Here is a 27,999-nt window from a genome sequence, read left to right as displayed (position 1 = left end):
CCCACAGACTGCACATATTAAACAATAAAATCTGGGATTGTGCCATGTAGGTAAAATAAAACATTGTGAAAGAGTGTAAGATGGAGATAGACATGAAAAGAGGATCTCTTGTCTCTGAAGATTGTCTGAAGTGGCCCCTGGTGGCAAAGGAAAGACCTTTGATTCACAGACAGGAAGAAGAACTGAATCAGAAACAGCCGAATATTAAGAGGCAGCATAATATTAACCAGGCATACAGTAATACAGCTAATAGCCTGTTATGTAATATTATTAACCAATGCTACGACTCTCAACTATTACTTAACATGCTTCTGACATAAAGGATCTCAAAAATGCCATCTATTGTTACTTAATATTGTATGATAAATACATGTCCTTTTTCAACGTAACGTCATATTCCTTTTACTCTTTTGAATATCTACTAGCACAACAAAGGTTAGTATTTGGACAGTTAAATCACAATTAAAATGCCCAGGTGTCATTGAATTAATTTTATAGTAAGTGTCATTGCAAAAAATGCAATAAAAAAATATCCAAACAATTTTTCTGCTATAATTATAAGATAACCCGTCAGATACAGGTGCATCTCAATAAATTAGAATGTCGTGGAAAAGTTCATTTATTTCAGTAATTCAACTCAAATTGTGAAACTCACGTATTAAATAAATTCAATGCACACAGACTGAAGTAGTTTAAGTCTTTGGTTCTTTTAATTGTGATGATTTAGGCTCACATTTAACAAAAATCCACCAATTCACTATCTCAACAAATTAGAATACTTCATAAGACCAATAAAAAAACATTTTTAGTGAATTGTTGGCCTTCTGGAAAGTATGTTCATTTACTGTATATGTACTCAATACTTGGTTGGACCTCCTTTTGCATGAATTGCTGCATCAATGCGGCGTGGCATGGAGGTGATCAGCCTGTGGCACTGCTGAGGTGGTATGGAAGCCTAGGTTGCTTTGATAGAGGCCTTCAGGTCATCTGCATTGTTGGGTCTGGTGTCTCTCATCTTCCTCTTGACAATATCCCATAGATTCTCTATGGGGTTCAGGTCAGGCGAGTTTGCTGGCCAATCAAGCACAGTAACACCATGGTCATTGAACCAGCTTTTGGTACCTTTGGCAGTGTGGGCAGGTGCCAAGTCCTGCTGGAAAATGAAATCAGCATCTCCATAAAGCTGAATCTGATTGGATCTGGTGACTGCAGTGACCATCTGGGCTGGATACGGACCGGATCAGGTGGCTACGGTGACTGGTGATATGTCCCCGGGCTCATCCAGGTGTCCGGCCTCCGCCGACGAACAGGGCCACATACATCATCTCCCGGCGCTTATCCACCATCTGAACCGGACACGGATCCGGTTGATCTAATTAATGCAGCCTAACAATCCTTTAACGGATTTGAATAATAGAAGTGTATTAGTGTGTTATGTGTAAGCCAGGTTAAAGAAATGTGTCTTTAGTGTGTCTGCCAAGCAGTATTAGGTAGATTGTTCCAGAGTTTGGGTGCTAAATAGGAAAAGGATCTGCCACCCGCAGTCGATTTTGATATTCTAGGTATTATCAAATGGCCAGAGTTTTGAGAACGCAGCAGACGTGGAGGACTATAATGTGATAAGAGCTCGCTCAAGTACTGAGGAGCTAAGCCATTCAAGGCTTTAGAAGTAATTAACAAGATTTTAAAATCTATACGATGTTTGATAGGGAGCCAATGCAGTGTTGACAGAACCGGGCTAATATGGTCGTACTTCCTGGTTCTAGTAAGGACTCTAGCTGCTGCATTTTGGACCAACTATAGTTTGTTGATCAAGCGTGCAGAACAACCACCCACGTTGAGAGCATAGGTCGCAATTTAGATATGTTTTACAGATGCTAGAAACATGGCTTTCAAATGAAAGATTGCTATCAAACAACACACCTAGGTTCCTAACTGATGAAGAAGAATTGACAGAGCAGCCGTCAAGTGTTAGATAGTGTTCTAGGTTATTACATGTGGGGTTTTTAGGTCTGATAATTAACACCTCTGTTTTTTCAGAATTTAGCAGTAAGAAGTTACTCGTCATCCAGTTTTTTTATATCGACTATGCATTCTGTTAGTTTCTCAATTTGGCGTTTCACCGGGCCGCGATGAAATATAGAGCTGAGTATCATCAGCATAACAGTGAAAGCTAACACTGTGTCTCCTGATAATATCTCCCAAGGGTAACATGTAAAGTGTGAAAAGTAACGGCCCTAGTACTGAGCCTTGAGGTACTCCGTACTGCACTTGTGATCGATATGTCAGCAGTCTTCCCCATTATTGTGGTTTCAAAGAACAAAAGATACCCGGAATTTATGCTGTAGGGATGAATAGTCATTAATTGAAACTCAAATGTAAATATTCTAATATTTTGAGATACTGATTTTTGACTTTCATGAGCTGTAAGCTCTAATCATCAAAATTAAAACCATAAAACTTTTGAAATGTTTTACATGTAATGAATCTAAAATATATGAAAGTTTCACTTTTTGAAATAAGTTACAAGAAAAAATGAACTTTTCCACGACATGAATTTATTGAGATGCACCTGTATATAAAGGTTATAGTAATAAATCAAAACCTGTGATGAAGGCATAAGATCAGCATTTACATAATGTGTTCAGTAATAATTTTGCACTCTGCTGCACCCAGCAAAGGTAAGGGATTCTTATTAAAGCCAGTAGTAATCAAACAACCCATAAAAATATATCATAAACCTATACACATTAATTTCCGAATTCAGCAAAATAATCATAATGTAATGAAATATAATAAAGATTATTTTGGTGAAGACAATTGTATTGTTACGATGAATTGTCTAAATTATTCTGATGAGAAAGGGCTCTGTTTGCAGATCCTGAGATGCTTGTGGCCTTCTGCAGCAGCTGGAGCATGATGGGATACACCGGGGCAAACTCCTTCCCCTGCCTAGCTCGGACAGACTGCACATATGCCTCCAGCGCCCCCCTGCAACAAAGGAAAGTCACATTTTAATTACCTACTTTTGCTCATCAAAGAAAGGCTGCTGTATTTTCTCCAAAGCACCACTAGAGGATGCTGATGTTGCACAGAGAAGTTCAGTTCTGGTCTGAACTACTAAATTATTACCATGAGTTTTCTATGAATAGAACTTTTAGGAACTTTGCACTCATAAAATGCAATTTCTTGCCAATGTAAAATTTTAGAGTTGAGCATAAAATCAAAAAAATTATAGTTACTTAAGAAATGTCTGTGAATTTTCTATATATGGAAATCACAGTCAAGAATCCAACAATAATGTAAAACCTGGAAATATGGAATTTTAAAACTGATTTCCGGGTTTGGAAACGTCATGGAAATAAATACAATCTTTAAAAGCCATAGAAATATCATGGATATTTTCATAGTGACTATAAATATTTGTAACTGAATACATAAATATATGCATAGCATCAACTAATATAATGGGCAACTAGTATATCAAACTATATGCATTGCATCAACTTTATATATAAACCATTATACAGTAATTTATTTTCACAGGAATGCGGTGTTTTTAATATTTATTTTTGTTTTAAAATTCCTTGATATTTCCAGGTTTTCTGTGATTTTGGGAAGCCTGACATTTCTATTTTGATGGGTTAAAGAGTTGAAAACGAAACTACCAACTAAATTAGAGCAAACTGGCGTTAGACCAGAGGGTGTCACTGGCAAGGTTTATTGTAAAAGTGGTGGCAATGGTGAATTTGAGCTGCAATTTTGAGCCTTAGATCTTACCTAATAAGAGTGAGACGGTCCTTTTCTGATGGATGGTCATCCAGCCATTGAGAATAGCGAGAAATTGACCACTCCGCTCTCTGTTTATAAGGGAAAGCAAGCAGTATTAGTGGTACACGAGAGCTCTACAAATCCACCCATGCTAAAGCTATTTTAGAGAACCCTCATTTTATAAAATGGCTAAAAATATCTTCATCTTTTCTAGTCCGAGCGCTCTCAAAATGTAATGTGTCATTTAGCAGAAGCTTTTATCTAAAGCAGCTTACAGTAGGTCAATCACAGGGACAGTCGCGATGGGGCAACTTGAGGTGAATTGCCCCGCTCAAGGGCATAATAAACAGGATCTGACCTCAAAAACCTTTTCCTCACTAACACCAGAACCTAAAACCTCAATCCTTGAGGATCTATAACCAAGAGGTTTCCATCTATACACATTAGTGCGACTGTGTGTGTGTGTACCTGATGTGGTGATTTGAGTTCAGCCGGGGCACGAGTGAACAGGAAATGCAATATGGTGCTGTATGGAATCAAATCTCCCAGCGCTTGACTGCTAGCGATGTGCTCACTCGTTTGAAACAGCAGTGGTCTGAAACAGAGACAGACAAATATATTCATATTCACCGGGAATCACAATCTGGGTGTAATTTAGAGCCAGAAATGAACACTGAAGATTTGAAAGGTAGGTGCATATGAAAAAAAACGTCAAATAAAATTCACCAAATGTCTGTGACATGTTAAAGTGGAGCTCATATGACAATTTTTCAGTAACTTTAAAAATGTCCCAGTTTTAGTCTAATATTAGATTTATTTTTGTGCCAGTGCAGTGCTTGAATACAATATAAGATTGAATCATTTTAACTGCACCACTATTTTCATAAATGGAAAACAATGCAAGCCTATGCTTTTTTTATACGTATTTTCTCCTCACCAACCAAAAATCATACTCTCAACCAACCAATAATCTCTTCTCAACAAGCTGCGGTAAATACAACTTATGCAGTTCTTGAATACAGTATAATGAGATTGTAAAGTGAATCTGTTTATGAGTTTTATAAAAAAAAAAAAAAAAAGTGGAAAACGATGCAAATCTATGCATGCAAACGTGTTATCATTCACCAGCCGGAAATCACACATCCAATCACTTGCTGTAGGTAAGTAAAGGCTGTGGTAAGTACAGATGCAATATAATGAGATCACAAAGTGTATCTTATTTTACGATGAATCTTATTTTAAATCATTTTAATTCCATCACTATTTTCATGAATTGAAAACAATGCAAGTCTGTGCATTTTATCATTCACCTGCCAAAAACATGCATCTGATTGCTTGGGTAAGTAAAGGCGCTGTAAGTAATAGTGTAACCAGTTTTGCTCAACCAGCAATAAAAGGGTACACTAACAAGAATGCAGAAGACAGAAGCCTCTACAATAGTAATAGTAGTACTGATATTTCCATAGCAAACATCCTTTTCATATGCAACCCAAGTCAAAAGAGGAAAGCTAACAAGAATCACAAGATACTTCATGAATCAGCTCCAAATATAAACACACATGTCTAGAGGGTTACTATGTCCCTGTACTCTATTAGCTGAGAGGCTATATTTAATCAAACTAGCTTACGAGTATGAAAAACAAACCAAGTTGCACTTCGGTTCGGGTCAGAAATTTCATCACTTGCTGTCTGCGGTCCCTCAACAGTGATCAAACAAGACAAATATCTCCATATTAATATTTATATCTCTATCTTAGGGCTCTCTTGTAATAATATCTTTCCCCTGTGGTTGTCAGACATAATTTTGCATGCTTACACACATGCTCACTGAGTAAAATAAAGTTGCTAGTGGGGAATCAGGCCTTGCTCATGAGGGATCCAGGCACGGCAGTCGCTCCCAGAGCTGGCATAGATGGCAGCGCTTTAATTTGATTAGCTATCCTGCGAGACCTCACTGGTGTTTATTAGATTGCCTGGAGGAAGTATGGAGAATGCATGCTGCCTTAATCAAACTTGAATGTTAAAGGTCCCATGGCATGAAAATTTCACTTTATGAGGTTTTTTAACATTAATATGAGTTCCCTTAGCTTGACTATGGTCCCCCAGTGGCTAGAAATGGTTACTTCCCCTTTCTCTGCTTTGCCCGCCCATGAGAAAATGAGCTACGACCGTGCGAGGCGAGTACAATTTTTTTTTTTCTCCAGAGACATCATGGCTTGCAAACGAGCAAATCACTGTTTTGCGTCTGAGTAATAAACTGCGCATATTAACAGACAAATTATGTTCATATTTAAAAGTCCAAACAGTCAGTAAGCGACAAGTGCTTGTAAACACTGTTTTGTAAATGATTTATTGATGAGTCTGCTGCTTTAAGGCAAACTGAAAGCGTTGCTTCTCTGCCGCTCGCTGCTCAGAACAGACGCCGAGAGAGGCGACACTGCGCCGGGAAAGAGACCTCGCGCTCGCGGGGCAGTACTGGAGACATCTTCCAACTGAATGATAAGGTTTTTATTTTTTTAAGTCGCTAGGTTTGTTAGTATGTACCCGTTATGGGAAAAAGCTGCCTAAAGGGTCTGAAAGTTACTAAATATTGTTCTAAAGTCGCGCTCGTGGGTGTGAGAAGCGGGAGCTGATGGCAGCGGGCGGTGGATATTGTTGCAGTCCGCCCAGGTAAAGTCTATGTGTGGGAAACACTGACCGTATCCAGACACAATATTTTAAACTAACCATTCGGAGACGTCCTGCTGTAGCCGCTGAGTTGCAACTTCTTCATCTGGTGCTTCTCCATCCGGATCAGATTCTGGGTGTGTATATGGGAACGACTGCGTGTCTACGAGCCATTGCGATACATCCACTGTCAACATTAGCGCATGGTACCATGGACGCAAGCTGCAGGACACACACCCACCCTCCACCTTGCCCCACCTCTCTCCTCATCATTATCATTTAAAGCTACAGACACAGAAATGGCTCGTCCTAAGGAAAGCTCATTTTGGGACTGGCTCGTAGTGGCTGAAATTCTGCACCAAGGCTGAATTTCGGGAACGAGACTTCAGATACAGTACTAGGGACCACTTAGGCCTACATAAAAGCATCCAAAAAACAGCATGTCATGAGACCTGGGGAAGTCGTGGCCTAATGGTTAGAGAGTTGGACTCGTGATCCAAAGGTTGCGGGTTCGAGTCTCTGGCCGGCAGGAATTGTAGGTGGGGGGAGTGAATGTACAGCGCTCTCTCCACCCTCAATACCACGACTGAGGTGCCCTTGAGCAAGGCACCGAACCCCCAACTGCTCCCCGGGCAGTTGGGGGTTAAAATGGCTGCCCACTGCTCCGGGTTTGTGTTCATGGTGTGTGTGTGTGTGTTCACTGCTGTGTGTGTGCACGTTGGATGGGTTAAATGCAGAGCACGAATTCCGAGTATGGGTCACCATACTTGGCTGAATTTCACTTCACTTCACACTTAAGTTGTTTATGAGACACCAGTTCATTGTACTATAAAAACATAAATTCCAACTTCCTTTCAGGTCCAAAAAATCATTTTTGGACTAAACATTAGCACGTCACTGTTCACATTTATATATAATGCAGCTTTGCAAAGAGTTTGAAACAGAAAAAACATGTAAGCGGTTTAAATGGTGGAACAAGATATTACATTCTGATGAAAGATTACAGCAGAAACTTTTTTTATTTGGAATAACGTGCACCGATAAATCAAGACCAAGAACGTGGAGCTGTCATGAGTCAAACAAAAACAACAAAGAAGCAACGGAAGGTGAGCATTAGAGCATTATCCGGACAGATAATTTGACACTGACTTCTCCTCAGCTAATCAGACGAGCATCTCCATTAATAACCTTCCTTTCTCTCTCTCTCTCACTGTTAATTAACAGCAATTTTCAGAGGGAAGACTCCAGGCGACCTCTTTGTCTCAGCGGGGGAAGGACGGGGACAAAGGATAACACAAATTGAGAACATTTGTGTGGAAAAATAGACACAAAATTACTGAGTGTGAGACATCAGGAGCTGCTTGCAGTCATTTGAGGACAGGAAGATAAAGTCACCTGACAGCATCCAGACTGTAAATAAAGACTCACCTAAAAGATCGCAAGAGACGGTACGCTTTCCCCAGGTCTGAAACCCGTCTGCAGAGAGGAGCCACGGCCAACTCCATCTGTAACACATGCACATGAGATGTTCACTCAGATGCAAAGAGTCATTGTTTTCTAGACACACAAGAACTTGACTATAAAACTTAAACATGATGCATGTAGACACTTTGCATGAGGTTGGATGTCAATTACCTCAAATGTCATTGCATCTTGTGACGTCAGACTTAATGTAACAAGTCTAAAGACGCCATGTATTTAAGAGCTACAGTGAGTGATCAGAAATTAATGCTTGAATTTTGCTGTTTCTCACCGAAAGTGAGACATATCTAAAGACTAAAGAAATACGATTATGGTGTTTTTGTTGTTATTTTGGAGCTCGACATCCCTATTTCCAATTTACTTTGTGTTTCATGGTTGAAAAGAAGTTAAATATGGATTTGAAACAATATGAAGGTGAGTAAATGACAGAATTTTTACTTTTGAATTAATTATTTGGTCTCAAGGGACCATATATCTACATTGAACTTTCAGTGAATTAATGTTTTTATTTTGCTTGTTTCTCACAGAAAGCTAATGAACAACATCAGAAGACTTCAGAAGAACGATTTTTATGGTGTTTTTTATTTTATTTATCATTTTGGAGTTTGATAGCCACAGTTCCCATTTACATTGTTTAATTGACGAAAGAAATCTGAATGTGGATTTTAAACAACATGAGGGTGAGTTAATGATGACACAATTTTCAATTAATTAGTTGGTGTAAAGGTACAATATATTTGTTTTGAGAGCTACAGTGATTTTTTTAATGGATAAATGCTTAAATTGAGCTATTTTTCTATCACAGAAAGCTAATGAATGAAATCAGAAGACTTTGGAAGATTTGGAAGATAGATAACAGTCCTAGTTCCCAATTACTCTGTGATTCATGGACAATAGAAAATTAGTGAGCGCACAGATTAAATAAAAGAGATGACCCTCATTTTTCTCACCTGAGCAAAGTCGGCCGCCAACCTCATCTTCCCTCCCTCTCCGAGTGGGCGCAAGAGGCTGGCGTGGCGGATGAAGAGGGTGATGGCGCGCTGGGCAATGATCTCTGTACTATCGTAAAGGAAGTCCAGACAATGCAGCGGGCGGAAGTAGTCGTTCATTACTCGTGCAATGAAGCCCTGCAGCTCACGCATGTACAGAGAGCATGCCACATCCGGACGGCCACCTGCTGGTACAGGACTGGGGGTACACACACACACAAGAATAGTGTACTGTAATCTTGTAAGCATAGACTACAGCCACAAGCAACACATTGATTTCCTTTGTCACATAATCAATATCATAAATGTGAAGCGACTGGAACTGCTGAAATACACACACACACAATGTCAGAAAAGGAAGGTCGTGTTAATGCCTTTTAGCAAGTGACAATTTTCCTTACACATATAGGAGGTCATTTTTGGGTACTACAATTGGATTTTTAATACTACAATTGATTGCTTCTGTTGTCCTAATTTGTACGTCGCTTTGGATAAAAGCGTCTGCTAAATGACTAAATGATTTACTATATTGGAGTACAAATACTATAATACGGTGGTTTTCAAACCTCTCCATGAAGTACCCCCAGCATTGTACATTTTGTATATCTCCCTATATCTGACACACCCACTTCAGGTCTTGCAGTCTCCACTAATGAGCTGATGAGTTGAATCAGGTGTGATAGATGAGAGACAAAATACAAAATTTGCAGGGCAGGTTTGAGAACCACTGCAATAATAGATTGCTCATTTTTAATAATAAAAAAAAAATCAGCATACATCAGAGGCACTATTATAAACACAACCATGATATAGGAATAATTTCATAAAATATAGTTTTAATATGTGTTTTCACAAAAATGTACCATAAATGGTACTTCAATTATATGCAATACATATTTTTTATATTTATTTCTTTTCATTTTGGACTGACATGATTCAGACATTGATTTTGTGAGATTCACCCTTTTAGCTCATCTCCAAAGGAAAACTCTTTTGTGCGGCTGCTGCTGACAGGGTGAAACTGGGGGTGTTTCTGGAAAAAACCATCTCTATACTGGGGTCGACAATATAATTGGCCCGGTGGCCCGGACGTACTTTTAAAACCTTTTAAAACCGTCAGGGCCACCAGATCGCTCCAACCACTAGCCCGGTGGGGCCAGTAAAAATAATGCCTCGATTAAAAAAAGTCTAATTTCACATTAATTACCTGTGGTTCTGTGTTTTGATTTCTGTTAAATCGTCTCGGTAACCACCGCTAACACGTTACGTGATCCCGACAGCCTTTCACGCTCCGTCTGCACCGCCACCGCCTTGCTCGCTCCCGCGGTTACGCGCGCAAACTGCACACTGCTGCTCAGCACCTACCTATAGCTACTATTAAGCTAGGCTACATGTTTCTGAAACCCACATCACCCGGCCAAACACCGGGTAAAAAAGAGAAGGCAAGGAAGAGAAAATCACCAGAGGAATTGAGGGAAAGCGAAAGGGAATACGAAAAGAAAAGGCAGAGAAAGTTTCAGCCCCAGTGGCGAGACCGCTGGACTTGGCTGGGCTTAGGGGTGTGCGATATGACGATTTTTGATCGTGGATGATAAAAATGTCTCCACGATCTGCTTTTGAAGAAATATCGTAGTATCGTGCTACAGCACACATTATATCAAATACAGTTCTGGCGCCTCCGTCTCTATTTACTGTACAACACGACATACAGCAGTAGAGTTACTCTGACAGGACACTGCACTTATTCGCGATCGCAAAAGTACATTATTTGCACACAAGCCTTGCTGGTTAAATGTTTAATTTGCACGCTGGTCTGTCGTGCGCTTTTTCTGAGTGCATACACCTGATGCACGCGCACTAAAACGCCTGTCTAACAGTGCGAGCGCCTGATTACTCAACTAACTTATTTTTTGCGCTAATACTGTCAAAACACACAAGGTTTACATACAGACTCAGTTGGTTATCTCTAAAATGAAAGTAAATAGTTAAGAGAGAAACTGATGCGTGCCTGTATATTAGATGCGTGCAGCTCTTAAAGGGACAGGACACTAAACATGCTGTCGACTGTCATTAAAGGGATAGTTCACCCTAAAATTTCATTTCTGTCATTATTTACTCACTCACATGTTGTCCCAAACCTCTATTAATTTCTTGTGCTGAACCCAAAATAAGATATTTTGAAGAATGAGGGTAACCAAACAGTTGCTGGTTCACATTGACTTTGATAGCAGGAAAGAACAATCCTGTGGAAGTCACTGAGGACCAGCAACTGTTTGGTTTTCCACCTTCTTCAAAATAGCATTTATGTTCAGCAGAAGAAAGAAACTCATTCAGGTTTAAAACAACTTTTGAGTAAATGATGGTATAAAAATAAAACATTATGACAATTGACAGAATATTTATTTTTGAGGGAACTATTAATTTAACGTTAACAAAACAACAAAACGCAAAGAGAAAAATCACTCATTCTTGACTGAAAGACTTTAATACAGATGCTTTAGGAATCAGTCTATGTAGTGTTTTATTTTTATATTTGTTCATTCAATTTCATTGAATGCTCTGCTAAATACACCTATTGTACCTGAAAATAAAGCACTGTTTGTTTTATTTGTATATTATGTGTATTTGTAATTTGTATCTTTGTTCTTATTTTTTAATAAGAAAGATAGAATGATGACAAAGATTTTTATCTTCGCCCACTTTGGCCTAAATATCTGCCATGTCTTTTTTTTAGTTACCTTGAAAGGCTTTGTCTTTCTAGTTTGGCTGTAATGCTCAGACAACTTGTAAAACCAACATGACAAAGAATCGTGATAAAATCGTGAATCGTGATTTTTCTAAAAAAAATTGTGATATGATATTTTTCCCATATTGCCCACCCCTAGCTGGGCTACGATCAAGAAAAAAAAGAGGTTTACTGTGTGCAGATTAATGCCCACATATGCAGACAAGTAAGTTAGAGAAAAGTTAACGTGTATGAAACCTATGGTATGAACATAATATAATGAATTGCTGTGTGAATACGGAGAATGAATCCTATGCAATAGGTTTATTTGCACTTGTTTCATGTTTTTGCACAGTTTTGCTGCACTTTGCACTAAACCTACCTTAAAAAAAAAATGTTATTCATGTTGTTCAAGCAAACTGTTATTTTTCGTGATCATTGGGATCAATACCCAACGCGTTGACCTGGGCCAGTGAACTTCAAAAGACACTGGCCCAGAGGGCCAGTGGCAAATTTCCCTTATTGTCTACCCCTGCTATATAATGTTTATTTCTCTGCTGTCTTCCCTCAGGAATACCCGACAGCAGGGACAGAAATAAAACAAGCCCACCAAGCCTGACTCCTGTGGCTCTGCGGGGATGGGAGATGTGGACAAAAGAAGCCACGCTGAATCATAGGGGTGACGGTTTAAATGTTATCAAATGCTGGCACATCGCTCTCTGTTGTATTCACTGGACCACCCAGACCAACCAATGAGAGCAAGTGCAAGAGAAAACGAGAGATAAATGCAGAAGACAATCTTCAGGGAATGTGTCCAACAGCCAAAACCACACATGTACATCCCCACATCATGAGGGCGTTCATGTGTCTGCAGTCTGTTTCTCATGGCATCACAGGTTCAGTCTTTCAGCACGAGGACATGAATAACTGAATGGACATTTGTAAGTTTAAAGACTGCATATAAGGAAATCATAATAAAAGTCAAAGAGGAGCTAAACTAATTTAGCAGCTAGTATTAAATTACATCACCCTGACATCATTATGATTTCCAAACTTAGAAATACTGGCAGTGCCACCATAACTTTTTTAAATGGTAAAGAACTATGACAACAGCACACCCATTGCACTCTGTCTCTGTTCTGTTGAAATATAGTGAGCTAAGAGAGACCTGGTCTCATAATTGCCCTCAACAAGACTAAATAGGGCACATAATCCCAAATGTCATGTTTAGTGTTTGGGAAAAAGCCCACGAGGGGAGAACACAGTCTTTGTACAAACATAAATCCCAATTTTGACATCTCTCATTAGTTTTGTGTGGTATTTCGAAATGGTCAAATATATATGGGAAAATTGAGTAAACCTGGAGTGTTAGGTTTCTCACTTTTTAGCTGCAGAGCACTGATGCTGCACGGCATGAGGTGAATCATTTACATAAGACTAACTGTTTGACTACTTGCTAGTCCATTAGAAAAAGCCCTACTGCTTGGATTATGGTATCCCACAAAGCTTTGCACTTAAAGGGATTGTTCACCCCGAAATGAAAATTACCCCATGATTTACTCACCCTCAAGCTATCCTAGGTGCATATGACTTTCTCTCATGAACGCACATAGGACAGTTAATGTAATATAGAGATTATGGCTTGTAAAGTTTTAAATATGGATACTATTCTTACACAAATGCATTGATTCCACTCAGAAGGCCTTTATTAACCCCCAGAGCCATGTTGAGTACTGTTTATGATGGATTTATGCACTTTATTTTGCCTCAAAATCTAGACCACTCTTCACTGCCATTATAAAGCTTGGAAGAGCAAGGACATTTTTTAATGTTTAACTCCGATTGTATTCGTCTGAAAGAAGAAAGTCATATAGACCTAGGATGGTTTGAGGGCGAGTAAATCATGGGGTCATTTACATTTTTGGGTGAACTATCCCTTTAAGATGAAAAATAACTATATTAAATTTCCAAGATGATAAGTGGATCCAACTGAGGTTATTTAACAGTGTAACGTACTGTTTATGCAGGCTGAGTAGCCTTACATGGAATGGTACGCAATATATACACGCAATATATAAGTACATATTATAGTAATACATTGAATGTGTTGCTTACCCAAAGAAATCCTCCTGGTGCATAGTAATGAGTATTGCTTCGACAGAGTCGGTAACAGAATTTAGCAGTGGCTGAATGGCACTAGTCATCAGAGCCTGAACCGACTGCAAGAGACACAAAAACTATAAGTTAACTAAAGAATGTGAATTAAACAAAAAGAGACAGAATTATTCATGATATCAGTCAGACATTATTGAACGTGTGTGAAGGAGTAGTTCTGAAGGTCATTGGTTCTTGTAGTATTTCCTCTCTCTCTTCCCATGTGATTGCCTGACATTTGCTGATGGGACATCAGTCAGACCATCGTGTGTCACGGCAGCTGGCCCCCCTCGTCCAAGGCTCTTATCCGGCTCTCCATCTCTGAGCGACATCAATGCAAACCCAATAGGTATCTCTGACCAAATAGGGCCAGTCATCGGCAAAATCCCCTGCAAGCAGGAGATAAAGAGCAAATCTCCACTGCACATCTCTTCTTCCTAAACTCCTTCACAACAAAGTAGGTAGTCATGTACTCAGTTTTCCCGGCATTCTTTGCTCAGAGCGGCAACTGGATCTTGGGTGGTGCTGGTGCTCCGTTTCGTTCTGTTGCATAGTTTAGTTTTGGTTCAGAACAGTTCCTGTCGGTGCTGATAGCCTAGCCGAGTTTGATTCCCGACTTGAGGTCCTTTGCCGACCCCGCTCCCCTCTCTCTGCTTTCCTATCTTATCTCTACTGTCCTACCAACAATAAAGGCATAAAAGCCCCCCCCCCCTCCCCTTAGCACACTTTCCAAAGGGGGCATAGGGGGTGCTCTTCTGAACTGTAAAATAACCATGCTTTCATGGACTTTGAGTCATGTGCAAATGATGGCCACAAGACTGTACCAGGGTTTCTGCAGGTATCATCAAATCTAAATTAATACTTTTTAATGCTATTTAAAAATAAAATAAAATTAATGCCATACACGATCCATATAAATCACACAACTGGTCAAAGATTTTTAATATTTGAAACAAGTCTGTTCTGCTCACCAAGGTTGCGGTAATAGTAATATTGAGAAATATTATTTTGATTTAAAATAACTTTTTTGTGTGAATACATTTTCAAATCTAATGGATCATCTGTGATCAAAGCTGAATTTTCAGCATCATTACTACAGTCTTCGGTGTCACATGATCCTTCAGAAATCATTCTTATATTCTGATTTGCTGCTCTGTTATGATTACTGGTGCTCAATCATTAATAATGGTTCTTATCAATATTTAATTTTTTTTTCTGCTTCATATGTTTGTGGAAATCATGATACATTATATTTTTCAGGATTCTTTGTTGAATAGAAGGTTCAAAATAATAGCATTTATTTTAAATAAAATCTTTTGTAACATAAATGTCTTTACTGTCACTTTTAATCAATTTAATTTGTCCTTGGTGAATAAAAGCATTTAACAAAAACTATTTTAAATTTTATTTTGAATGATAATATATTATGGTTTCCACAAAAAAAAACAACTGCTTTCTATACTGATAATCATAAATGTTTCTTGAGCAGCAAATCAGCATATTACACAGCATAGTAATGATGCTGAAAATTCAAATAGAATCACAGGAATAAATTGTATTTTAAAATGTATTCACATAAAAAAAAAAACAGTTATTATAAATTGAAATAATATTTCACAATATTACTGTTTTTATTGTATTTTTTATTTTAAAAAAATGCAGCCTTGGTGAGCAGAAGAGATTTCTTTTAAAAACAATCTTTAACGCCAGTAGGTGGCGGCAAATCACTCTGTTAATGAGTGAGCATTTGAGTCATTAGTTCAAGGGATTCATTCAGACGGCTGATTCATTCAAGAATCAAGGAAGTGCCTGTCTTTGTGAACGGATCACTGAATTATTGATTCAAATGATCAATTCAAAAACTCTGAATCATTCAGTCACGAAACACCGCTGTGTGCTGCTCGGAGATTAGTGAATGATTATTACTCGTTTATAGAGTGAATAAAATCGAAGTCAAATTGTGCTGATACTCTGGAATCAACACTCTCTTGGTCGCCTCATGATACAGATGTTGTTATAAATATAAAAACTCAATTTTTATCATAGTATGTCTGTTCTGTGAGTTTCTTTGTCTGTGCTGTTGCGCTCATTTGTTTTCTCCACAAGAGTCTCTTTTACACAGAAATGTGCGACTGTTAACTGTCAATAAATTATTCAACATTACCTATCATTTACAACGAATGTAATAAAACCATTCGCAGTCATTCTCACCGAAATTGCTCAATTGCACTACACAATTTCTTTATGAAATTTACATTCTCTGCTCTTAGTTTTACTCCTACATGTCCCAGTTCACCGCAGTCTAAACATTTGGCATTACGGCAATTTCACACCGACTGGATGCGATTACCAAACTGGTTCCGCATTTGTATCACACCAATGTACATATTTTGCGACAACAAATTAAAAAGTTATTAATTATGAAGGCACTATATTAAAAATAAACTGGTAATATTTTTCTTCCAAACCATCTAAAATTTTTTTAATGCCTGTAGAAATACATTTAATGACTTTTAATGCTATTTAAGGCCTTAATTTTCGCAAAATCCATTTAATGATTTTGTAATGTAATGCTTTTTAATGCCCTGCGGAAACCCTGTGTACGTTCACATCATGTGAACCCTTTGGGACAGGGATATCGAGATAAAACGCCCTACATGGGAGAAGAGTACAGCCTCAACTCTGAGGACAGCGGGTGGTAAAGTGTGGTAATTTGTTTTTACCTTGGACTGTTGTTTACACTTAAATATCAAGGGTTAAAGCGTGTGTGCGTATCCGTACAGCTGGCAGGTTTCGTTAAAAGAGACGAAGGGGAAGAGAATGACCAGTTTACTCATCTGATAGCCAATTTACCTCAGGGGACAGAGCGCCGAATTCAGAGAAGCTCAATGGTTTACCCAATTACTTTGCAAAACTACCTCTAGACTCTGTGTGTGCTTGTGTACAGCTGCAGCATTTCTATCAAATTTCTGACCCTTTGTTCATTGTCCCTTGTGTTCACCTGTTAATCTCTATCAGATGCACAAATGCTCACAGCTTGACGGTGTATCATGCACCACTATCTGCATAAATAGTGGTGCACTTGTTGCCAAATGAGATGAATGTTGTGAATATAGAGGACATTACCTGCTGAGAGCTGATATTCAAACCAAAAAGATGTATACAATGTTACTAATATGACCATGTGTAGTTAGGCCCCGTTAAGTTATTAACATGTATCGCCAGTGACCAGTTGTGATGTTTTTATCATATTGTTAATACCACGACTGAGGTGAGACCCTTGAGCAAGGCACCGAACCCCCAACGGCTCCCCGGGTGCCTCAGCATTGGCTGCCCACTGCTCCGGGTGTGTTCACTGAGTGTGTGTGTGTGTTCACTACAGTGTGTGTGCACTTGGATGGGTTAAAGGCAGAGCACAAATTCCAAGTATGGGACACCATACTTGGCCACGTCCTTTCCTTTTCCTTGTTATTTTAGTCAAGAAGCTATATTAACTGAATTATGGATGTCCCTCGAATGACCTTTGTAGTGATTTTGGTGTAAACAGAATTTTGTTGTTTGTGTTTTACCTCTAAAGATGCTGTGAGGGATTGCTCTGCTGCAGGAGGGAAGGTGCCCTGTCCAGATATAACCTGAAAACAACTCAAAGTCAGCAATCATTTAATGTTTAGAGCCCTTGAACATTAATTCCTGTCTTCACTCAAAGTTCAGGCCCTAAAAAAATAATCTTACTGAAACAAGCACCTTTACTTTTCACCAGTAAAACTTTGATCACCTCCAGTTTAAATATTTAATCGTAGAGAAATATCTTTTTATTACCTTATTAATCACACCAGCAAGGAAAACGCTTTGGCTGCTGCTGGCATGTTTTTTTTAATGGGGCAGCCTTGGAACTACATCAGCTGGTGCTAAAAAAGCCACTTGTGAAATATCACCACTCATATTGTACAGATATGACTGGTGGTGAGTCTGCAGTTTCAAGACTCTCTCCTGAGAAAAGACTGAGTAAGCCATATGCGGTTTATAGACAGGTGGGGACTGTTTTCCGCACATAGAGGAGTTCTATAATACAGCAGGACTATAATTTCATGCTGACTTCTATTTAAATGCCCCACAAAATGTTTACTTGGTGTGGAACAGTAATTTCATACATCCTGCTGAGTGAATTTTTACGATCATCTGTTAATAAAACACAGCTTTAGGAAGCACATCATGGCAAAACATCTATGGGATGCCAAACCAGAACTTTGGTTTGATTTCTCATTATCCAGACAAATACTAAGAAATGAAATTTAGATTTCCCATTTTGCATTTTGTAAAATTGGCACATGCCAGTCAAACTAACTGAATAACTCTATTATTTTTGTAATTGGAGTTTTAAAGGGGTAGTTACCCTTTACTCACCATACCTTGTTTATTTCTTTAATATGGGGAGCACAAAGGAAGATGATTAGCAGAATGTACGGAGAGCTATTTACAATACAATAAAAATGAATAGGGACCATATAAGTAGTTCTTAGGTCTTCTGGACTATATTTTGAGTGCTATGAAAGCTATATCAGCATATTTCAAAGCTTTGTGCAAGGAACAGACCAAACTTTTTGATCTTTCCATTTACCACACCTCTCAAATGTCTTTTGGAGCAATGTATATTCAAATATGTTGAAGTCGTTTGACTATTTCTGATCCTGGAGCACAAAACCAGTCATAAGTAGCACGGGTATATTTATAGCAGTAACCATAAATACATGTATGGGTCAAAATTATTGACAAATATCTTTTATTACAAAAATCATTAGGGTATTAAGTAAAGATCATGTTCCATGAAGATATTTTGTAAATTTCCTACTGTAAATATATAAAAATTTAACTTTTGATTAGTAATATGCATTGCTAAGAGTTTCAAAAAACTGAACCTTATGATTGGTTTTGTGGTCCTGGGTCACATTTTTGTGGTACTTTTAGTGATTTTTTACATTTTTTTTTATTTTTTGGAGCTTGAGAATACTGTTAAAATGAGACTCAAAACAAACCTAATGTTTCTTAGAAGGTAGTAAGTTATATGGGCTTGGAACAACACAAGGATGAATAAATGACATTGTGCAGTGAAAAAAACCTGTAGTAACTATAGTGTCTTAAATGAGAGCTAGTGTTCTTACTTTAACCACAGCTTGCTGCAGGCGGAAAAGAGAGTTCACCACGGCAATGTTTCTCCTCTGACCCTCCGTCAGGGGTCCGATCACCTGACTGGCATCCCCCTGTGTACACAGCTGAGAGAAATACAGAAGAAAGAAAGAAGGGAGAAAAAAATGAGAGATTAAAAAATATTGAGCGTCACAGCCAAAGACTTCAGTAAATAATCAAGGAGTCAACATCAAAAGCGAGACGACCACAGGCTCCCACTAATTTCCCCAGATGTCCCAGTGTTCGTCTGAGGTCAGAAGCGTGTTGCTCAGTGGTGGCACAGCGGTCAGCATGCTGAGACACGGGCGTCACCATGGAGCTCAGACAGCAGAAGCAGCTGGCATTGTGGGTTGGAGGGCGAGCAACAGGGAGATGAAATAGAAGAAGGATTTGCCCAGCTCAGTGCCACACCACAGGAACTAACAAGCAAAAGGTTGTCTCAAGTCACGAGCGAACCACTGCACACAAACACGTATTCGTGCCGAACTGCTGCCTCCTGACACAAACAAAACAACTCAAAGCTGAAATCGTAAAAAAGCAGCACAATCTCCAAGACAAAATTAAAATAAAATTGGGGAGAAAAAAAAAAAAAAATCACCACACATCGTCTGCGAGGAAAAACCACATAGGATAGTGGCAGCAGGGGTACCATGGCAACAGTCTAAAAATGGCAAGGTAACGGTTAATTAACGTTTCCTGTGGCAGGGGTGGAGATGCCAAGTAAGGTGCAGTAACGCTAGTGAAGATTCTAGGTGAGTTGCTCCTTCACACCTGATGTTAAATAAAGCGTAGCCTCCGGTGTGTATCTGCAGTCCAGTACAGTAATGAACCGTTCTGAGACTAACTGCTGTGCCACCCTAGGTCTGCGGTAAACGTGCCTGAATACCCAAAAACATTCTTATACCTCTGTAATCCTCACGGAAGAGCGCTGTTGTAAAATATTTCCCCTGCAGCTAAACCAGATTACAGGAAGCTACTTTAAAACTCAAACACTGACCTATTTTTGAAAAAAAATAATAATAATTAGGGAAAATGGCCATTAGTTATTGTAACAATTCACCCACAAAATAAATCTGTCATCATTTTCTTATTATGTTGCTCCAAACCCATAAGTCTTTGGTTAATCTTAAAGGCATAAATTAAGATATTTTTAATGAAACCTGAGAGGCTTCTGTTCCTCTAATGAATGGCCATATAACAAAAAAAAAGACAAAATGAAATATTTATAATGTAATGCGATCATATCTCTTCACAAGATTTGTATTAAACCACTCTATTCACATTGATTTATTTTATGATGCCTTTATGACCTTTTTGGATCTTCTAAGTTTTGGTTGCCTGGACTTTCAATGGAGTAACTGAAACCTGTAAGGTTTTATTAAAAAATATATTTTTTTATTTGTATTTCAAAGATTAACTTAAGTCTTATGTGTTTGGAACAACATGAGGGTGAATAAATAAATGACAGAATTTCTTTTTTGCCCATTTAAGTAAAACATACAGGATTTCTAAGGAACAGAACTGAAGAAAGCTGGCAATAACTGCTTCCACGGGATCAACTGATTGGATTGTGACAATGTACATCATCAGGACACTGGCTACAGCTCAGATTAATCATAAGGAGAGGTTCTCTAATGCAAGAAGCACTCTTAAAGCCTGGGGCTATCATCTATATGGCACATTGGGCAAATATTATCCCTATGTGTTTGAAATCATTCTCCCTGCATGTGCACTCTGCATAAATCTGTAGATCGGGTTTGGTTTAAGTCCCATTCCATTATCACAGCAGGAAGGATATGAGAGGTCAATAGAGATACAGTCCTTCACTTTGTCTTCATTTATATCCATTCATTAACTGTTGGAGTCTGTTTACTGCCTGTGTTAAACTGGGTTTAATCAAAAAGAAACCATCTGTGTCTTGAATTGGAGAGCTTCTTGTTCCCTATATTGTGGGGACATATTTCCGACTGCTTGAAAGATTTATGCAATATACTACGATGATCTCATTTCCAGAAGTAAGTCCAAGGAGAGGTCAAGATTTGGCCCTGAACTGGCCTTGAATTGAGTTCACAGGGTTATGATGGCTCATCACACACATCTGTAATCCAGGAAAGAACAGAACCAAACCCTCGTTATTCATCTGCTTGCTGACATAAGACAGATCGAGTCAGTGGGCCAGTGATTCGAGGACAGACACCGGACTAATCCAATCACACCCTCCCTGGCGAGGAACAATCAATCACACCTCCAGCTCACAGTGAATGGAGATAGACCTATATGAACAAGTTGGGTCATTTCGCCACAGCTGTGAGGCAACTTAAACAGCTAAGAGGAAAATAAAAAGAGTTGGATAACATGAATCAGTATGCATTGAACATTGAACCTTCATAATGTTGAAGTGAAACCGAATATTCAGCACAAAATAATGTAGAATAACACTTGATTTTATAATACTTGGAAAAAGTTGTTTAAGATGCTAGAAAGTTCCAGGTGCATTTATTTCCATGACATTTCTCAGGTGTTAACGATTACTGGAAAAGCACAGAAAAACTAGATTACTTGATAGAGACCTTATAGTTAATGAAAAAATGAAAAAACTCTTAATGAAGAGCTACCTTCCTGCCTAACCCAAACCCGTCCCCAACCATAATCAAACATAACTAAACAACCTAACAAAGGTGTTCACGAGTATTGAAAATTACAAGCATGTTGACTGCTCTCGTTCTAGATGATGAAATATTTAGAGCACCTTAAAAAATTATTTCTCTACAAATATTTCCATGACCTTGTTTGGAAATGAGCATTTTTAAATTGCTTGATATCTCCAGGTTTCAAGAAAGCAAAGGGTAAATGTGGACTACACGTTGTCTTTAAATTATTTTTTGTTTTAGCTCAGAAGTCAGCTGCATAATCTTTGGAGAGCAGGACACATTTAACTGAAACGTACTAAATGAAATGAGACCGAACGAAAGGATTCACTCACTTGTAAAACTAGTTGGGCTTTGTAGTCAACTCACTGATTTATTGGGTAACACTGCTTAAAGCCTTTATGCATAATGGATTAGAAAGGGTTATTTATATTTATATAATGTGCGTTGTAATACATTATATCTTGTCATAAATTTAGAACTGAATTTAAAATGCATAGTGTAACAGTGAATTGATAAGTGTTATAATGTATTAACTGTGGTTATAATTATTCATGAGATTGTACAATGCATTGTAATCCTTAATCCACTAAAACTACTTTTATAATGCATTATACATAAAAGCTGTAAGTAAAATGTTACCATTTATTGATCTCATTTATGGATTTCATTGTAAAGTTTGTGATGGCTGTTATCTTCATGTAACTCAATCACTACAGACAATGAGATTGAGACTCAAGCCGCTCTGACCACTTCAATAGCTTAGCACACAAGAAGAACACATCTATGAACCACAATATAACAGCAGAGAAGTACATTTAGTAAACTAAGAGCATGAATATTGTGTTGCAAACGGATTTGTCCTCCAACTACTGTATTTATTTTTTTGGTCGACCAACTACTGACCAAGCATTGCATTCTCGATCTCACCTTTGCCTGATTTGTGTGGCTTCTATTTATAAACCAAATCAAGTAGCACCTCTAACTAGGTAGGTTGAAATCCGCCCTGCCTCTTGTCCAGGTCACGGCTCTCAGCAGGTGCTCTGATTCTCTGACGCTTGTTGAGATGAGTCCCACCATACCTCGCTTTCATAATGAGCTCAGTCACCGACCATGTGTGTCACCTCCCTGGCAGGGTTGAGGGGCCTGAGAGCAGACAGCCTCCTGCTCAGCCTAGCTCGTTATCTCTGTGTGTGTGTGTGTGTGTGTGTGTGTGTGTCTTACCAACTGCTCTGACTTGACGCAGAAAAGCTGCACAGTCTTGGCGGCATTCTTGGCCACTGCGATCGTCAGGCCGGAATCCACTGATGCAACATTCAGCTCACTAACGTGCAAAAACAACATATAGGATCAACTGTTAGAACATCAGTCAATAAAAACAGCAAAACATGGAAACATGCAATGCTTCCTTAACACTGGGCCAAAAATGAGCTTTCTTATGATGCTTTTCCACTGTGTGGTATAACTCAGCATGGCACGGTATGGCTCAGCTCGGCTTGCTTTACTTTGGCTCGGTTTGTTTTTTGTTTGCACTTCAAAATTGGTGAGACTGTTATAGTGTGACAGCAAGTCTTTAAAAAAAGACGTGCGAACAAATGATACTGCAGTGGCTGTTGCTGACTATTTAAATCTAGCGGGTTGTCTCATGTCGCAAATCCAATGATGCTGGTGTAGTGACGATTCTCTCTGACCAATCAGTGATCTGCAGTGTTTACACGTCACATTTTAGTATCGGTACAGCTCGCTTGGAACCTCAACTGAGGTGGTATCAAAAAAGTACCAGGTACTGTACACAGTACGAAACCCCCCAAAAGTGAGCCGTACTGAGCCAAACCATGCAGTACCATGCAGTGGAAAAGCAGCATTAATATTATTTCAAGTTTATTTGTATAGCACTTTTTGTAGTTTTGTATGTTGTCTGAGGGTTGACAACATACAAAACTACAGGCAGCATTAGAAGGCAGCATAGTGGCACAGTAGGGAAACGATGATTGAAGAGAGTTATGATATATTATGCATATTGGAGATGTACCTGGCTATTGTTTTTATGATGCTGTCAAGTTCATCAATAGAGGGTGGGTTTCGGCCCCCTTGAGGGAATACAAGATTGATGGGGTCAAAGAGGCGGGACAGAGACTTGGACAGGTAAGCTGCTTCATATGGCTGAAGGGAGTCCTTTAGGTCCTTCTCTGGACTGGAACAAATAAAATGTCAAAAAAGTTATTCCCTTGCTTAACTGTAACTGAAAAACAAGTAAATGACAACACGTGGTAAGACAAAGTGTTTTCTGGCAGTTGCACTACCCTGATGATTTTAGACCCTTCATATATGTTCCTATCATCAGACTATCATCACTTTATGTAATCTGACTGCATGTTGTTGTTTTTTTTGATAAACACAATGATATGTCACATACTCTGCGTGTATGTATGAAATTTCACTGACCTAAATCTTGAATTTAATCAGATGCATGCCCATAGAGATAATTACAAATTGAGAGTAAATCAAAAGTGCAGCAGAGCAAACTGAACAACACTTAATGAAACCACAGCCTACTTGCATCAAAGCCCGCAGCCGCTGTAATAAATTAGGTTCCCTGGCTGACAGCTGCTTAATTCCCAATCATTATTATTTTGTTTGACCTGTGTATACCAATTGTTGATAAATGTGTAGCTGATTTATGATTGTTTCTCCAATGGTTACTATTTTCATTAAAAGTTTCAGACTTTTCATTATATTGTAAAGTCTGAAAATGAGGTATATTTCAAAATATTATTTGACAGCTCTCATTATAGTAATGCATAGAATCTCATTTTCATCCCTATAATGAAGTTAAAATAAATATTTTTTTAAAATTGTATTCATACATCATGAATGTATTAGCTGGCCTTTATGCTGATTTAAATAAACCATCTCAGACTTAGTTTTTTTTTTTTTTTTTTTACTGTAATACAGTAATGAATTGCAAAAAAACTGGACGATAATGGTAATGTGAATTAGAGGGCAAAAAGTCATTCATTATCATAAATTATGCACACTTTTTACAAAAAATATAATAGTTTGTGGAAATCTTGGCAATAGTGTAAAACAGGCTAAGAGAAACAGCATCATTAATGTCAGAATCTAAAAACTCAATGAATCTTACTATTAAAGATGAAAAGAGCGCAGTGAATTAACACATAATAGATTTCTCTATAATAATAGATCTCTAAACGTAACTCAGCGGATGCTGTACTGCTTGCAGTACACTGAATTCTACCACAAAGCAAATCGTTTTATAAGAGCCAAATATAGATCTACTGAATCTCTCCAAAATAAAATACAAAGAAAATAGTTTACCCCCACATCACCCTGACATATTAAACACGTTTGCCACTTTTTGACAAGATGCTTTAATAATCTTGGCTTTAATTGCTGGTTGTCATGCATCTTGACATGCTTTTTTGAGCTGTATTATGTGATGCAAGCAAATGCGTAAAAATGTGGGCCGTTTAGGGGACAATTGTGATTATGGGATCTTGGTGTTTGATCAGAATAGTGGCAGAAATGTTGACTGCATTCTGAAAGATTGTATGAAAATGTGTCTGAGCGTAGAAGCTTCCTAAAGCATTTTTCCATTCAGGTGAAAGGCAGAAACACTGACTGACTGATGAGAGCAGTTTTGAGAGCACTTTGCGGGTAAACAAAATCTTTGTTGTGCCACCAAAATGATTAGGAAGATGATAGTTGTGTAGATAAACTTCTGGCTTTTATTATGAGAAATTGTGGCATTTCTGTTTGACTGCTTGCACTTAGCATCTTAAAATTTTAAGTCAGTCAGCAATTATTTCAGCAATTGATAGCTGCAATTTAGTTCTAAAAACAAAACATTAGTACGGCCTAACCTTGAAAAAAAATTACAATAGTTTCTACAAAAAAAAAACATTTATAACAGTTACTGTTGTAACCACAATAAATCTCCGGCAGCTTGGTATTAGCCACCACGGTCTTAAAAAAAGTAATAATTCCTGTAGCAGCTACTGTATTTTGGCAGAAACTATTATTTATCATGGAACATTTCTGTATGGACTAAACTTCATTAAACTGTTCAATAATAAACAAATGTTGGAGAATTAGTGTACATGTAACTGTGTATGTGTGTTACTCACTCATAGTCTGGTTTGGTCCGGGTGAACAGATCTTCAGGATCATGCTCTAACAGTGGCAGTTCCACATCTAGACCTGCACCACTGCTCACAAGCGCCCCCTGTATGCTTGTGCTGTACTGCTGCAGCCTCTTCCATAGCTCATTATAAAGCCTCAAGAGTTTGGGATACTCTCCCTCCAGGGCCTGCTTCAGGAAGGTTGATGCTGAGAACAAAAGAAAAAATAAATTGAGAAAAGGATTGCATTTAGAGAGAAGATGGCCACATAAGGGGCTTTCGCACCAGAGTAAATGCTGTGAATAAAGGCGTCGCTGTCGGCTGGTTTAGAGTTCCTGCTGCAAACGCAACCAGGAAAACGTCCGAAGGGTAAAACTGGTTCTCTAGGATCCACCATGCTGGCTAGTTCCTAGAACTGAGATCCTAGAACTAACCACACGGTGAGAAAGCCACTATAGATAAAACCATGTGATGTGTCTTCCAAGATGTCCCAATATTGACATTTTAGAAATACTGCATTTCTACAGTAGTTTAAAACAGTTAAAAGGATGCAAATGCATAGACTTGTGATTACAAAGAATACAACAACAGACACTTATTTCTTTTGAATGATGTGCAATAAAGAATCTAATAAATGTATTTTAATAGTCAATTTTAATTTCATGTTGACTTTAATAGTCAGTTTCACTATAGTATAGAGATCAGGGTTATAAAGCCTACATTGTTGTGAATACCATTTAATTAAAAAAGGTGTTGCCTATGACAATGGCAAGCAGTGACTTAAAACTGCAAATTCTTTCTTTGTGCCTCAGTGAGCTGAAAAACCAAAACCTTATCTCAAACCAATCTAACAAAAGCAATGTCTGATAAAGAGAATACACTTGGCAAAATGAGAGTCAAATGAATGGAATTGCATAAAAATGCCTCTTCATTAATATGGTAATAACCCAACTTTACAGGTGATTAAATGCTCATTACGAATATTATGCAGATTGTTTCCTATGCAGATTGATTTGATGAATGCATAATTGAGTAGTTCAGAGGCGCAAGCATCTTAAACCGTTTCCATCTTTGTTTTGGTATCACTCGAACAAAGACGAGTCCTGGTAGATTTACTCTACTGATGGAATACTGACTATGAGCTGCAGCCATGTTCAGCTGATGCTACGTTTCTGATTTATTGGCGGTAGTGAAGCTTAAAGTTCCTCACTTCATAAAACTGCCATGCAGCAGTGTTCAAACACAACCCATAACTGTCAAGAAAATCTTTCCCCGGGGAAGGTGATGAGGTGCATGAAAAAAACAACAAATAAACGTCAGTGGTTGAAAAATGGCATCTTCATTGAACAAGTGTTAGTCAGGAGCCAGGTTTTGCCTTTCATGTTGAGATACAATAATGATATGAAAACATTAATAATAAAAAGAGCCGAAATGACCCTAGACCAGCACTCTTCCTGTTAGCAAATTAATTCATACGGGTCCCCAGGGTTCAAACAATGCTGAAGGCCAAGTCAGGAAGCTGAACACTGAGAGGAATATTGGCTTCATCCTTTGACCTGCTCTTTGAAAGGCAAACAGGTTCAGGAAAGAATTCTGGGAAGAGGCACGGAGCTGTCAGTAGTCACAAAATGTATTTTAGGACAAAGAGGAAGTGATAAATCATTTATAAACAGATCTTCTTTGAAGGCTTGTGGAGCATTGATGTCTCAAGGCAGAGTCCATAACTATCGACCCGAGAACTAAAATGTTTTCTGATGGCCTCTTGGAGCCACAAAGTTTGTGAGAGCATCTTCACCTCGAATATTCTCATTTTGTGAGAGTATTTTGGCATAGTTCCCCTAATATATGTACGAGGTGAGCCTCCTAGGGTCTGGAGAATATAAAAGCAAGTTTGATTGAGAGGTTTCAAATCAAGCTTGATAAAGGCTTAGAAGAGGGAGTAATGCACAAGCATTTGGATAATGAAAGTGATGCAAAGGCTCTTATTTGCCTTCTATTGATCAGGGGGAGTGAAGCACAAAGCATCATTAGGTCGTGATAACACAGGCAGGGATCAATAGAGCCACACCATCAAGGCCAAGGTCTAAATGACAGTGTCTCTGCAGGGAGGATGTGCTGTCCGAGATCTTTAGCTCACTAATTAAGATAGGCACCAGTTGCAATTACTATGAGTCAGTGTGATCTATTAATGTGGCAATTCTGTGACATTGAGTGTTTTTTTGTTGTAATACAGCTAC

At 38.4% G+C, this 27,999-nt stretch overlaps 1 protein-coding gene across 1 annotated transcript in view; it reads right to left on the bottom strand.

Moving 5' to 3' along the window:
* Positions 1 to 477: 477 nt before the first annotated feature.
* The window catches only part of LOC306861172 (conserved oligomeric Golgi complex subunit 5-like), a 76,551-nt gene continuing 49,029 nt past the window's right edge, over positions 478 to 27,999 (bottom strand). The window contains exons 12-22 of the mRNA XM_079403305.1: positions 25,769 to 25,970; positions 23,653 to 23,814; positions 22,845 to 22,944; positions 18,948 to 19,058; positions 17,358 to 17,420; positions 13,750 to 13,853; positions 8,871 to 9,108; positions 7,867 to 7,943; positions 4,240 to 4,366; positions 3,781 to 3,860; positions 478 to 2,991 (exon numbers count right to left, since the gene is read on the bottom strand). Coding sequence (XP_079259431.1) covers positions 2,829 to 2,991; positions 3,781 to 3,860; positions 4,240 to 4,366; positions 7,867 to 7,943; positions 8,871 to 9,108; positions 13,750 to 13,853; positions 17,358 to 17,420; positions 18,948 to 19,058; positions 22,845 to 22,944; positions 23,653 to 23,814; positions 25,769 to 25,970 — 1,427 coding nt within the window. The 3' untranslated portion in view covers positions 478 to 2,828. The remainder of the gene's footprint in view (positions 2,992 to 3,780; positions 3,861 to 4,239; positions 4,367 to 7,866; positions 7,944 to 8,870; positions 9,109 to 13,749; positions 13,854 to 17,357; positions 17,421 to 18,947; positions 19,059 to 22,844; positions 22,945 to 23,652; positions 23,815 to 25,768; positions 25,971 to 27,999) is intronic.

The sequence above is a fragment of the Barbus barbus genome, assembly GCF_936440315.1.
Source record: "Barbus barbus genome assembly, chromosome: 42".
NCBI classification, from domain to species: Eukaryota; Metazoa; Chordata; class Actinopteri; order Cypriniformes; family Cyprinidae; genus Barbus; species Barbus barbus.
The sequence above is the reverse complement of the archived record's forward strand: the minus strand, read 5'-3'. Positions and strand labels throughout refer to the sequence as shown.